This window comes from Nannospalax galili, unplaced genomic scaffold, assembly GCF_000622305.1.
Source record: "Nannospalax galili isolate Female #2095 unplaced genomic scaffold, S.galili_v1.0 scaffold1387, whole genome shotgun sequence".
NCBI lineage: Eukaryota > Metazoa > Chordata > Mammalia > Rodentia > Spalacidae > Nannospalax > Nannospalax galili.
The window spans coordinates 1,450,129-1,464,913 of NW_008355976.1; the positions used below are offsets into that span (position 1 = coordinate 1,450,129).

General features: G+C 40.2%; 1 protein-coding gene across 5 annotated transcripts in view; it reads left to right on the forward strand.

The window, feature by feature from the left end:
- The first annotated feature begins 3,127 nt into the window (after positions 1-3,127).
- Positions 3,128-14,785, forward strand: part of LOC103750838 (olfactory receptor 51E1) — a 15,834-nt gene continuing 4,176 nt past the window's right edge. The window contains exons 1-2 of one of the 5 annotated variants that reach the window (XM_029556657.1): positions 7,116-7,150; positions 12,790-12,896. Coding sequence is in view for 1 of the 5 variants with exons in the window: in XM_029556654.1 (XP_029412514.1) it covers positions 3,414-3,428 (15 nt within the window). In the remaining 4 variants the exon portion in view is untranslated. Of the gene's footprint in view, positions 3,429-7,115; positions 7,151-7,591; positions 7,674-10,786; positions 10,815-12,789; positions 12,897-14,785 lie in introns of those variants that run through there. The other 4 variants (XM_029556655.1, XM_029556656.1, XM_029556654.1 and 1 more) reach the window with 4 other exon arrangements.

The following is a 14,785-nucleotide window of genomic DNA, read 5'->3' on the forward strand; positions in this document are numbered from 1 at the left end:
CGTAATTGAGTAACCAGGAGTAATCGAGTGAATATACAGTTTACAAAATGAGAAAAAAAATTACCAGCTATGCATCTGATAGAGGGTTAGTATCTAGAATATACAAAGAACCAAAAAATGAAGCATTTAGAAAACTTTCTTTATTTCTTAATAAATAATTTTGACAAATCTAGGAGTTGTGGGGGATGAATATTATTAAAATATATTGCACGAAATTCTCAAAGAACTAATAAAAATGAGGAAGATCCTATTTGTCAATTATTGTTTTTGATGACTATTATCAGGGTCTTTTCCAGAAAAGACTTTCCTGTGCCTATAAGCTCCAGTGTATTCCCTACTTTCTCTTCTGTCACATTCAAGGTCTAAGGTCTAACACTGATGTCCTTGATCCACGTGGAGTTGAGATTTGTTCAGAGTAAAGATAGGTATCTAGTTTCATTTTTTTATATGTAGCTATCCAGTTTGACTAGCACCATTTGTTGAACATGCTGTCCCTTGTTCAATGTGTTTTTGGTTCTTTTGTCAAAAATGAGGTATATGGACTTAAATTTGAGTTTTCAATCTATTCCAATGACCGATGTGCCAGTTTTTATGGCAGTACCATACTGTTTTAATTACTATATTATTATTACTATTATTATTATTGTATTATAATTTGAAATCAGGAATGGTAATGTTTCCATCTTTTATTATTCAGGATTGTTTTTGTATCCTGCTTTTTTGGTGCTAGTTCTTTATTATTATTATTATTATTATTATTATTTTTACAGAATTTTTGTAAATTTTAGAAACATATTTTGATCATATTTAGATGCCCTCCCCTACCTGCACCCATCTTACAGCCTCCTACCAGAATCCTGGGATGTTTTTGTGTGTTTATGTATGAAATTGAGATTACTTTTTCAATTTCTGTGAAGAATTGTGCTGGAATTTTTTAAAGGGGGATCGTGGTTAATCTGCAGATGGCTTTTGATGGGATGAACATTTTCACAACATTAATCCTATAGATCCAGGTGCATAGGAGGTCTTTCTAGTTTCTGGAATCTTCTTCATTTTCTTTCTTCACTGTGTTAAAATTTTTATTACACACGGTCCTTCACTTCCTTGGTTAGGTTTATTCCAAGATATTTTATGTTTTTTGAGACTGCCATGAATGGAATTACTTCTTTGGTTTCTCTCTCAGTATGTTTGTTGTTATTATAAGAAGGCTACTGATATTTTGTGCTAATTTTGTATCCTGCTACTTTGCTGAATGTATCTGCTCTAGGAGTTTTCTGGTGAAGTCTTTAGGATCTCGTATGCTAAGAATCATATTATCTGAAAATAAGGATATTTTGACTTCTTTACTTTCATTTTCTAATCCACTTTATCTCCTGCATTTGTTTTATTGCCTGAGTTAAGACTTCAAGTACTGTATTAAACAGGAGCGGAGATATCCTTCCCTTGTTCCTGACATGTATTGGAATATTCTGAGTTTTTCTCCATTTAGTAGAATGTTGGCTGTGTGCCTCTTGCATATTGCCTTTATTATTTTGAGATATGTCCCCTCTATGCCTACATTCGCCATGACTTTTTTCATGAATGACAAATGGGATTTCAATTAAAAATAAATTGGGGCAAGGAACTAGTTCTCAAATGATGAAACACAAATGGTTGAGAAATATTTTTAAAATGATTAATATCTTTAGCTAGCAGGGAAATGCAAATTAAAACCACTTTTAGATTTCATCTTACTAAAGTCAGAATAGCTAAGATCCAGAAAACAAATTATGACAAATACCAGAGAGGATGTGGGGAAAGGGGAACTCATCGCTTGTGGGAGTGCAAATTGATTTAGCAACACGGAAATCAGTGTGACGTTTCCTCAAAAAGCTAAAAAATAGCTCTACCGCATGATTAAGCCATACCACTCTTGGGCATATATTAAAGGATTCTTTGTCCTGCTACAGAGATACCCATTAAATCTAAGTTCATTGCTGCTCTATTCACAAGAGCCAGAAAATACAAACAACCTAAATGTCCATCAACAGATGAATGGATAATGAAAGAATGGTACATTTATACAATGGAATTTTAGTTGTTAAGAAAAATGAAATTATGAAATTTTCAGGTAAGTGGATGGAACTGGAAGAAATCATCCTGAATCAGGTAGCCTAGATCCAGAAAGAGAAACATCTCATGTTCCCTCTCCTAAGCGGATGGCAACTCTTAATTCTTAGACACATGTTCTCTCTCATAAGTGGATGCTACCTCTGAATCCTTAGATATGCGTGTTTCAACTGGAAAATCCATAGAGCTCAGGAAACTAGTAAATGGCCTTGAGGGTGGGGTGGCCTTCTTGGGAAGGGTGATAGAATGCAGTGACATAAAGAGTGAAAGGGGCAATAATAGAGAAGGAAAGGGTTAAAGGGGATGGGGAAGGTGAGGGGAGGCCAGAGGAGGGAGCTTGGGGAGGAAACCCCAATACTTAAGGCCCTTAGAAAAAGCCATATGCAAACCTACCATCATAGAAGTTTCTTAAAGTATACATACACATATATACATATATTTAAAATATAAAATGATGTTATAACATGTTACCATATAACAGGGGGACATTGCCCATACTAGACACCATAGGCTAGAAAAGAAAAAAAATCAATGCTAGGAATGGACTCCTCTTTAGGCACTGTTGACCAGGGGTCCCATAGACCCTCAAGCAATACTGACCATTGTCTCTGCTCTTGGTAATACACCAGAACTTGATGGAAAGACCCTATTGCTGAAAATACTATATGCATGGATTGTAGAACAAACAGGGACAAATCAAGCTGGTGATGAATTCAAAGTTTTATCTCTACTGGCTAGTTTTCATAGTGTTGGAAGGGGCTATGCTTGCTACTGCAAGAGAAAGGGAATCATCAACCTTGCCCAGCTGTGAATCCTGTGAGCTACAATAATAATTGACTGGCAAGACAGGCCCACTGATGCAGTAGTGGCAGAATATTAAGGGAGTGACCGACCACATCTAATTGGATTTAAGGATGGAGCTCATACTTGGTATGATATCATGCTTAGGAATCTGCATCTAGACAGGCCACAGGCCACAGTGGAGCAGCTTCTACCATTTTTTTCTGCTGAATGGATGTAGGATTAAACTGACTCTTAATGACATTGTTACGCTCACAGATTAATGCATCTCCTCACTTTCAGCAGAGAAGATTCCTCATACAGCAGATGGTGACTAACACAGAGATTCACAAGTGGTTAATGTGCAGACAATTAGAGACTGCAGAGCACTTAGCCTTGAATAGGACACCTCTGTCAGCACATCAAGCCTCTGTCTCTCAAGGCTCAGATACCATCATGGAAGAGGAGGGCAGAGAGAGCGTAAGAGCCAAAGGAAACAGAGTTGTGACAGCAGTGGTGACAGCATGCACAAGACACAGGTAAGCTCAAGTCAGACAAAATTCAAGCAAAATTCCAGCAAAGAAGGAGGGAAGTGGTAGGAAACCTGGACCTTAGCTGAGGATCTATTGGTAACTGATAGCTCCTGGGAGAGATTAGGGGAGGGGTTCTGAATAAGATCAAATATATTGTATAAAATCCTCAAAAATTCCAAATGGAGAAATGATTCAGTGGTTAAGAGTACTGGCTGCTCTTGAAGAGGACCCAGGTTCAAATTCCAGCACCCACATGGTGTTTAACCACCATCCTAACTCCAGTTCCAGGGGATCCAACGTCATTGTCTGACCTCTATGGGCATTACATGGCACAGGTGCACTTGCATAAATGCAGGTAATACACTCATGCACATAGAATAAAAATAATAAAAAAACCCTGAAAAAATCCAAAAAGATCAATAAAAATGAGGAAGAAAAAAATTTTAAAGTTCAAATTTCTCTCCTGTTATGATCTGGTTTAGAAATGAAATTCAAAAAGAGAACAACCCTGTGCAGAGGTTCCTTTGGATATTTCTATTGTTTTCATCTTAGAATTAATGAATTTTATTTGGAGATCAATCATTCGACCTACTGAAACTCAGAAATTTTGGAAAGTCTTAATACTAGGAGATTCTAGACTATTCTGCCTGATGACCCATTTGTCTGTCTTTATACTAAGACCACATTGTTTTGATTAGTATAGCTTTGCAAGAACTCTTGAAATTAGAATTTTTTGGTCTTTTTTTGGAGACAGGGTTTCCCTGTAGCTGTAGCTGGCCTGGAATTCACTATGTAGACCAGGCTGGCCTTGAACTCACAGAGATCTGTCTGCCCCTACCTCCTGAGTTCTGGGATTAAAGGTGTGTGCCACCATGCCCAGCTGTGAAATTAGATATTACAAAGAGTTTAGCATCACTCAGTTTCAATGATGGTCTCTTCATGTTTGCATATAAATTTTAGTGGCAATTTAGAAATTTATACAGAATACAATTACAAAATACAATCTTTCTGAAAATTTTATTTGTATTGTATTAAATATACTGATTGAATTAAAAATAACTGGTATCACAGAGTCTTTCAACTTCTGAACATGATACATTTCTCTCTTTAATTCCTTTAATTTCTTTCAAAAAATTTTAGAGTTTATTCAGTGTTCAGGTATTTAAAGTATTTCATCATATTTATCTCTAAATAATATATATATTATATATGGGTCTGAAGAATGGGTGACTAGCCTGCTTCCTAAAAACCTTTTTCTCCATTGGCTTTAGTATCTTATTTTTTCCTTTGGTGTTTTTATATATATGTCTCCCTGTAGCTCCAGCTGGCCTGCAACTCTCTATGTAGACCAGGCTGCCTGCCTCTATTTCCTGTGTGCTGGAACTAAAAACATGTGCCACCATGCCCAGCCTATATTTTATATTTTCGATGTTAATATAAATGATATTTTTTATCAATTAACATTTATAAATGTTCATTTCTAGTACAGAGAATTGTGATATTTCCAGATTAATTTTGAATATTAAAAGTTATGGGACTGGAGACATGGCTCAGCAGTTTATAGCACTGGCTGCTGTTGCAGAGGACCTGTATTCAAGTCCCAGTACCCACACTGTGGCTAACAAGCATACATAATTCTAGTTCTAGGGGATCCGACATCCTCTTCTGGCCTCCGTGGGCTTTGCGTGACACAGATGCATTTACACACATGTAGGCCATACACTCATATAAAAAAAGTTGCTATGCTTACTCCTTATTTCTAGAAAATTTCATAATTTTAACAAAATTTCTACATGGATATTCATACTGTCTGTGGATAAAGATAATTTTACTTCTTCCTTCCTTTCCGACCAATGTGGAGTCATTTTATTTACTTTTTTACTTACTGCACTGACAGAAGACAGTACATTGTAAATACAAAATAATGGCATTAACTTTTCTCACATTAGTTACTATCTTTTTTTTTTTTTTTTTTTTTTTTTTTTTTTTTTTTGAGACAGGGTCTCCCTGTAGCTCGAGCTGTCCTGGAACCCCCTGTAGCTCCAGCTGGCTCAGGAACTCACTATATAGAGCAGGTTGACCTTGAACTCACAGAGATCTGCCTGCCTCTGCCTCCAGAGTGTTGGGATTAAAGGCATGCCTCATGTCACTCAGTATATTAATGACTATCTTAAAGGGAAAATATTTAGTCTTATATCATTATGTTCTACCAATTCTTGAGAGAATTACTGAAAATATTAGACTGAAATTACTGCAATATTCTGGATTTGTTTATTTCTTTTTGTAATTTTGTCACTTTTCTGTTATTGATGGGTATATTCTCTGTTATGAAATGCATGTTGTCTGGTATTAATAAAGCCATGTTAGCATTCTTATGCTTCTTGTAGTCATGGCATGTCTTCTGTTTAGTTATTACTTTTGACAGTTTAAGACATATTGATAATGTAATGTGATCATATTTATCCCCTTTTACCCTCTTACCGGCTTCCCACTTCTACAGACCCCTTTCTTCGCCCTCCGACTTTCAACTCTTTTGCAGTAGGCGCAGTTACTGTGTACTCCTCATGGAACAGCCAAGTCACACCCCGAAGACAGCGTTTCATAGCCCTCCCTCCCATCCTTTACCTCTTATTGTCTTTCTGCCCCTTTTCTGTGATGTTTCCTCACTAGAGTTATTCACGTATTGCTCTTTTCCAGGGGACATTTTAGTAACATGGAAATAGTTTGATCATCTGGGGTATGCTTTTTAAGATTTGTCAGTTCAGAGCTTGCTCGCTATTGAGGTGTGATTCTTCTATATCCTGAATAAAGAATGCTCTGTGGAACTCGAGGTCCTCCAGTCTTAGTGTCAGGAAGCCACTAACCTTTGCTTTATGTAGCACTGGACAGGGTCTTTAAAATATTTTTAAATGATTATTTCTATAGTTCTAGTTAGCTTGCTCAGCTGAATTTTTGAGGTAGACTCTGCTTTGAAATCCATTGTTTTATGTGTATTTCTTACTTTCTCCTTACTTCACATGGTTATTACTTCCTTCTATCCCATCTTAGATGTAAAAGTACTGATATTGGAAAAGTCTTTGCATCAGCAGAGCCCATGGAGTTGACGGAGGCAGCAGCAATGGCTCTAGGGTGGTTACAGAGTGTCAGGCTGAAAGTTCTCTAGGTACCAGAAGCTCTCGGACTTAGTAATTTGGATGTGGTCTTATTTATGATTGTCTGGCTTGACATTGTCTATTTTTGCATAGTTTGAGCTTCCGTGCCCTGTGTTGTGCCTTAAAATGTATAATTGTGACATTGAGCAGTAAAAGGAAATGAGAAACCGACCAAAATTCATGTTTGTTTTCATACAGATGTAATTTAAATTACTTCAAAAGTTAAGATACTCATTTCTACATTCAAATTATTCTCCAATTTCCTAAACTGTTCTCTCATTATTTTCACTTTAAGAAAAGCCTGATGACACTGATCTTATATGGCTAGTGTGGAGGGTAAGGAAGGGTTAAAGAAACCACAGTCTCTTTCCTTGGCCAGAATTTCAGTAAATTAAAGCCAGGGCATGGAAAGCAGAGGCACTGTCCCTGGGGATCCTTGTTTTGGGTTAGCTGGACATGGGAGCCAGAGCCTGAGAGACCAAGATTCTCTAGGGCTTTGGGGAAGGGAGGACCAGACCACTTGACTCAACAAGGATCTAATCAAGGTTCGCAAAAGTGAAAAAAAAAGGGCAAGAGGTAAGGAAAGTGACTGTATGGAGATAAGTTGACAGTTACTCATGGAGTTCCTCTGTAAATTTACTGTTTTTCCTCTAGCTGTTTGATAACGTTAGGAAGAAAATTGGAGAAAGAACCTCACATGAAAATGAGTTTCTTTTGGCCTTTTCTTACTCTAACTTCACACTGGGGATTGGCCTAAATGTCTCAGCTAGCAAAGGCACATTTGGGAAGGACTCTAGAGACCCATCTACCCAGTGTCCCTCCTTCCCCACACAGCTAGGCACATCCTCCTAGGATGCGGATGCTGGGAAGGAAACCAGAAACATAGCAGGCTGGTGTTGGGTATCTGCTGATGGACCCTCTGGACACAACGTACACCCCCATCAGGGAGGAGCAAAAAGAGGGAGGCTGGAGGACTGTGAATAAACAGCCCTGATTAGAAAGCCCACAGGAGTAGGTGGAGACAGAAAGGACTGGGCTTCAGTGTAGTCTGCCAGATGTCCTTCAGGAAGAGGGCACACGATCCTTCAGGACAGCTGAGGTGAGTGCAGAAGGCGTGTGGTGGGTGTGTGGATTCCCTGTAGCTAAGAACCTTCCATTTCGCCCGTTGAGAGAATGAGAAACCGGGGTGTGAAGAATCAGATGTACAGGGCTTGGGCTATGGAGGAAGCCTCTCACCCAAGGGACAGGCAGCCTTGCAGTGTGATGGATGGAAGTGGGAAGGGGTTAAACTGTTGCCTAAGGACAAATTTCAAGCATTTTCTCAGTGAAATTTTACTAAAGACCATCTAGAGGCTGGCACTGCCTGTGGGTGTCTGTGAATGGAGACAGAGAACAGACTGGGTTGGAGTTAGACTGGGGTCAGACAGGAATTGGATTGGGTTTCAGTGTATGGATAGAGACAACTTAGGTTATCCCTATGGTTGAGGCCTAGTCTGTGATGGGAGGTCAGGCTACAGTTACGATTTTGTTGGGGGCTCTGAGTCGGGCCTGGGTTCATTTTGAGGAGTCAGGCTATGGCTGAAGATTGAGATTTTGTCATTTTCCCGAGGCTCCAGCTCTGTTCTTGACTCAGATGGTAAGACCATAGGTTATTCTTTATCCCTTGTAAAAGGTGACATGGTGTCCACACGGCAACCTCCATTGCCCTGTGCTCTTTACCTCAGGTGCACTGAAGCTCTTGTAGCTTTCCAAACAAGGTCTGTTCTCTTTCACTTTGAGTCTTTGCCTATACCAGAATGCATTTTCAATAAACAAGACAAAACAAAGCAAAACAAAGCAAAAAACCCCAGATCTGTTTAAATTTCCTAAAGTCATTCAGAGTTGTGGCAAAGCCCTTGGCACGTCCTGCAAAGCAACACTCTGTGACCTGGCTCCTGGTCTCCTGGTCCCCTCTGAATTATCTCAAAGTCTTCCTTGCTCTCAATTTTCTTCTTAACTTGATCTTTCTGTTTGTAAACACAAAGATTCATTCTTGACTTAAGACCTTTTCTTCTTGGGCCTCCCAATCCTGAAACACTGTCGCTACCTAGATCTTTGAATGCCTGACATGTTCTCATAACATGATGCTCATTTCACATGTCCCTTCCTGAGAGATTTCCTCTGACTCTTGTTTGGACCTCCTCTATTATATCAATTTCATTTGTCTTTAGTGCACTTACATTTATCTGTCATTTTCTTGCCTATCTCTTTACTTTTGGTTGTTGCAAGTCTAGTGTGTAAGCCACGTGAAAGCAGAGATCTTATGTTTTTCCTACTCTTTGATATTATTTTACACTGTATTATTGAATGATGCTGTCTCCACACCTAGCTGAATCCCCTGGTTAACTGCAACTGGTCCTTCAAGCTGTGACTCAATGTGGCCACTTCAGGGAAGCCCTCTGAGCCTAAAGATCTTGGTGAGCTACTGTGATGTTTGCCTTTGAGAAGATAGTGCCCACCTTGACCTAGCACTTGTCAAAATACACTGTGATAACTGCATGTCTGTATCAGCCTTTTTACAAACCTGGAGGGCTTGAGCTGGGCCTCGCTTACTCTGTACCTTAGTGTCTCCTGTGCTAGAACTTGGCACATAGGAGCTAGCCAGATAGTATTTGTTAGAAAAAAACGAGTGTACTGAACAAAGTCCCACATCAGGTGTTTCTTGCATTCCACATCTGCCAGTAGCAGACACATGCCAGACTAGCCCCACTGGCTACTGAACTATTTCAAGTATCGCAAGTCTACAGAACCCTTAGAGCATTTACCCAGCCCTATCTATGTAGAAGTAGAAGGGTAGGAACCCAAGTCCTAGGAGCTCTTTCTGGATGACTTTAGGGGAGCAGGCTGACTTCAGTGAGTAGGTAGGAACTTCACTCTTCTTTCGGGGAGTTAGAAATTATATCTTTCTGATATTATCTTGGCCATTACAGACAAGAATAGCTAACATCCTACAGAGTTCACCTACTTCTTTGATTCCAAGCAGGATTTAAGGCATAATAAAATCAGTTAATTTGAGTGAATGTAATTCCTTGGAGACTACTCATATGACATACTAAGATAAGGGAAGCCTCCTCTGGAATCAGGTACAGGCTCTTCTTGACCAAAGCCTCTGCATTGCCTCTGAGGTCTGCTTTTCTCTCTCGGCCTGGAAGGAGGAACCAGAGGCTCCCAGGTATGTCTGGGCTTCACTCCAAGAACATTCTCTTCCAACTATTCCAATAGAGGCTGGAAGTAGCTAGCACCAGAGGCTCCCACACCATTGCTCTTGGTACAGAATGTTCTGTGTGTTCAGCCTGGCTAAGTTCCAAGACTGCAGCTCCCCTTCCCCATTCCCTCTTACTCCCCTTTCACAGCTCCCTAAGTGGGGAGAACTGCTCAGGTGTCCTGATCCCTAAAAAGGCTCCTGGACTTGGAGGTCCTTGATTTTTCACTCCTTAGAGATTAATATGGAGATAGTACAAAATACCCATTATTAAGGAGACTGGGATCTATACATTGTTATCTGTCAAATAGGACTGATAATATATGCTCAACAAGTTGGGTTAGGTAAGGAGGTAGTTGGCAGAGAAGAAAGTCCTTTCTACTTCTCTAGTGTGGGGCCTGACCATGTCACAGCTGGGAGAGCTGGGGTTGGAAGAGGAGAGTGACCCATGTCTGCACCCAGGAGGATCCTCTTTACTACCCTCTTGTTTCCCTTTCATTTAAATTTTTTTAAATTGATTGTTTTTTTGTATTTCATACAGAACAAGCCAAACAATCTTAATCGTCTTTATAACCCTGCCCCCACTGGCACCCTCTCATAGCATCCCCTGTCCCCCCACTGCAGCCCATATACTCTGTCATGCCTGTTAAGGCCCACTGGGTTATCAGTGTCCCCAGTTGTTCCCTAGTGCAAGTCTGTCCACTGAGTCTAGTCAGCCTATCTGGAGTCCCTTGTTTTAGGAAGATCAGCTCTTCTTCACGTAGCAGTGATCAGTTGCCAACATAAGACTGAGGTTTGCTGTTCATGTTATTTTTTTAAAATATTTTATTTATTTTTTATTTTATATGTATGTTGCCTGCATGTAGGTAAGTGCACCCGTGTCATGCAATGCCCATGGAGGACAGAAGAGGCTGTTGGGTCCTTTGGAACTGGAGTTATGGACAGTTGTTAGCTGCCATGTTGGTGCTACAATTCGAACCTGGATCTTCTGCAAGAACAGTCAGTGTTCTTAACCGCTGAGCCATCTCGCCAGCCCCCATTTTCCCAGTTCTATGCTGGGTTATTGTCTGCCCTAGTTTGCATGGGATTTGTGTATGCTGATAGCATTGCCATAGAATCATATAAGCAGGTTCCCAGGAGCTTGTAGGACTCCGTTTTCATAGGTCATGCCCCTCCTTCCTGGCTCTTAAGTATCCCACTTATCAAGCCCTTCTCTTGCCTTGCCACTGGATGGATTATGTCACCTTCCAGAAGGTGCAGCACAATTAAAGGCAACCTAGGATGGTGTCTGGTATTTTTAAAGACATTCAATAATCTCTGATAATAGCATAAAAGCAACAAATCATGGGTGGGCGATTACTTCACTGTTCTCTTGTATCAGAACAGAGGGCACGTGGAAGAGGGGGTAGAAAGATTGTAAGAGCCAGGGGTGGTAGACGATCATAAGAAAGTAGTTTTAGACAGCTGCTCAGTTACTCATAGGAATTTGGAACTAGACTGGGTAAGAAGCCCCAACCCTGCCTAAGGAATTATTGGCAACAGATGGCTGCTGGGTGAGAGAGAGTCAGTCTTCCAAGGACGTGACAGACTCCTAGTAGGTTAAGTTAATCAGGCGCCAGTGGATGGACTCACACTAAAAGACGCTTGCGAACATAAATTATATTAATGTAATACGTATATTACATGACATTGGGTGGGGGCAGTAAGGGGAGGTGCAGATAGGGGAGGGGATCTAAATACCATCAAATTATATTGCATAAAAATCTCAAAAATTCAATTAAAAATAAAAAAGAAGGGAGGGCACATAACCCGGGTCTTCCTTTCTGCTGACTTTTCCCTGATCTGTAAGAAGGAAAGAATTCAGTTCTGGTAAAGAATTTAGGATGGGCTGGTGAGAGGGTTAGACTGGTATTGAAGGGAGAGTCTCAGAGGCCAGGACGAAGGAAGGAGGAAGACTGAGAGCCACAAAGGGATTTAGACTCTGTGTCAGTGGAGTCTCCTGCTCCTCATCCCTGAGAAAGGGCTAAGACGCCCCTTACAATTCTCTAAAACAACCCCAGGGCCTACTAAGATAGTTTGAGATTTTAGAGAAAAAAACGTAAGAACAGAGGTGCTCCTTTGGGATTAAGAGTATGTGGGCTTTCTAAAAAAAAATCAAGAGAAAAGAAAATACTTTCTCAGTTTATTTTTCTTGATTGTGTTTCATTTTTTTTAAATTGAGTGATTTATTTCTGACTTCCTCCCGACCTTCAAACCATCTCTCTCTGTGTGTGTGTGTGTGTGTGTGTGTGTGTGTGTGTGTGTGCGTGTGTGTGTGTGTGCGCGCAATGGTTCTAATTATGACCCAATGCTCAGGCTCCAAGGCCATTCGGAAGTTGTTTATTCTCTTTGTGCCTTTTGGACAGCTGCAAAAGACTGACTCATCTCATCCCAGGGCTGGGAAGTCTGCAGACGACACTCGGACTGTCTCAGTTATTTCACTCTGAGGCCCAGAATGACCTTTTACCTTATTTTGTGCTGCCAAGGTACCTCTTTTCCAGGCCAGCTGACCTTTCCCTGCTTTGATTTCTGGCACCTCTATACCTGTGCCTGTCTTTCCATTGTGAGAGACTGAGTATATTTGTACATGTATGTATGGCATGTGCACAGAATGAGTACATGTAGAGGTTGAGTCAAGATTAAGGTGAAATAGAAAAATGAAATATTCCATTTCATACATTTTCATAATTTTTAGTGCTGTATGCACTGTGATCATCTTACAATGCCCTTTGACATCACTGATGATGAGTTTGCTATCTTCTGCACTCTTGCTGTTATTATTATTATTATTATATTATTATTATTTTCCACCCCAGGCTTGGGACTAGGCCTTGTGTTCTGATCCTTAGGATTCTATTCACATCAGCCATGTCTCAGAGATCATAGAATTTCACATGCCAGTCTGATTTTTTTCCCAACATGTTTCCTAATGCAGCACATTTTAGTCTTGGAAATCTGCCATCCTCTGTTCATGAGAATTACTGGATGGTGAGCTAGTTGGTCCTCTGAAGCACTGGAGCCTCTCCTCATTAATGCCTCCAGGTAAGGGATCCTAGGTTTTGCCGCTTCTCCCCTCACCTATCATAGCTAAGACATTTCAGTTGCTTTGTTTTTGTACTTCTCCGCATGCCCTTTGACTCCCTGGGCATTTTGTTTGTTCTAAAGATCCTTGTTCTAAACTTAAGGGTACCGTGCACTGACATTGTATGCCCTCCTGAAGTTCAGGCCTATCTACCGCTTAGCTATTCTATGGTCATTAGCTGCTCATTGAAAGAGTCTTCTCTAGTAACACTTATTTCATCTTGAATAAACATTAATCTAATGCTAATTAGTGAGTTGAGTAATGTCCTTGGTATTAAGGAGTTTATGATTAAGCGAAAACAAAAGGGTATTATTATCAGGAGAGTGAATGCATGAAAGGCAAGTCGGCCTAAACAAAGTTATTTGGGTGCACAGAATGGAAAATGCTTCATCATACCCAGGGGAAAGGAGCTTAGAACAAGTAGCACAAGTAGCGAGAGAAAGTAAGCCAGGATGTGAAGAATAAGTGTGGGAAGTCAAGGACAGAGTTCTGGGACAAGAGAGTTCTCGACAGAAAGCGGAGAAGTAAAAATGTCCAAAAGTCACAGAGCAATGGGAGTCAGTGTCACATTTATGATCAACATGTACTCCAGTGTGGCTGGACATAGTGGCCATGGTAAAGTGGAAAGTAGAGCAGATGCTAAAAGAGGCAATTAGCTGGGCCCTAAGAAGTTTAGCTTGGAGCTAAGAAAACATTTACTAGGGTATTTTGCTTTTTATTTCTTTGAGATGCTGTCTTTTGTAGCCCAGGCTGACCTCCAACTTGATACATAGCCAAGGATAACACTGAACTTCTGATACTTCTGCCTTCACCTTCTGAGTACTGGGATTACAGGTGTTCACTGTCATACCTTGCTTTATGTAATGCTGGGATTAAACCCAGGGCTCCTTGCATGTTAGACAGGCATGCTCGTAAGCTGCCCTTACCTAAGCGTCTTAAAAACACAGGCAATGCTTTGACTTCATCTGCTCAGATTAGCTGAGGAAGCTTACCCAGTACACACAGCCCGCATCAGGGTATCTGTCTTGTGTGACTTGGTGATCCGCATCAAGGAAAAAATGTTCATTAAAAATTATATTTTTGCACTTACTATATGTGAGGAAGTTTTTAAAAAGGACCCATCATCCATCTCATTTCATTCTCACATTGGTAAGAGTTAAGATGAGAGAGATGAAGATGTAGGAAGGATACCAGGGACTGGTGATCAGAGAGATGAGGAGCACCAGACAGGAGAGAAGCAGTGTTAGGAAGGAGGGAGCTGTATCACTACAAAATAGTATAGGAAGAGGGAGGGAGTTGATGACTTTGGCTTCATTGCCTGAAGTTGTTGGTTAAAGAAGCTTCTGCTGCCCTAAGTCCTTTCCCTCCAGCAGATTGAATCAAACTATTATCTTCTTTTCTAAAATACATGTTCCTGGCTGTTCCTTCACTGATCTCTGTGTCTGCTGGAGGGCACCTTGGGTGAGAGCTCAATGATGGCTTATTGCCATGTTCTGAGCAAGTGAATTGTCTAAATATGTCCAGAAGCTGGTCATGAGCCCTGCCTCAGATTTAGCTGCTTTCTGAAAACCTCTAAGAAACCTCCTTTCAGTACTCACAAGTCAAATTTATCTGCTTGTCTTTTTTTTTCTTTTTTTCTTTCTTTCTTTCTTTCTTTTTTCTTTCTCTTTCTTTCTTTCATCTATCTATGATCTATCATCTATCACCTATATCTATCTATCTATCTATCATCTTTCATCTATCTTCTATGTAATCTATTATCTATCTATCTATCATCAAGCTAATCTAATCTATCTATCTATCTATCATCTATCTATCTATCTATCTATCTATCTATCTATCTATCTAT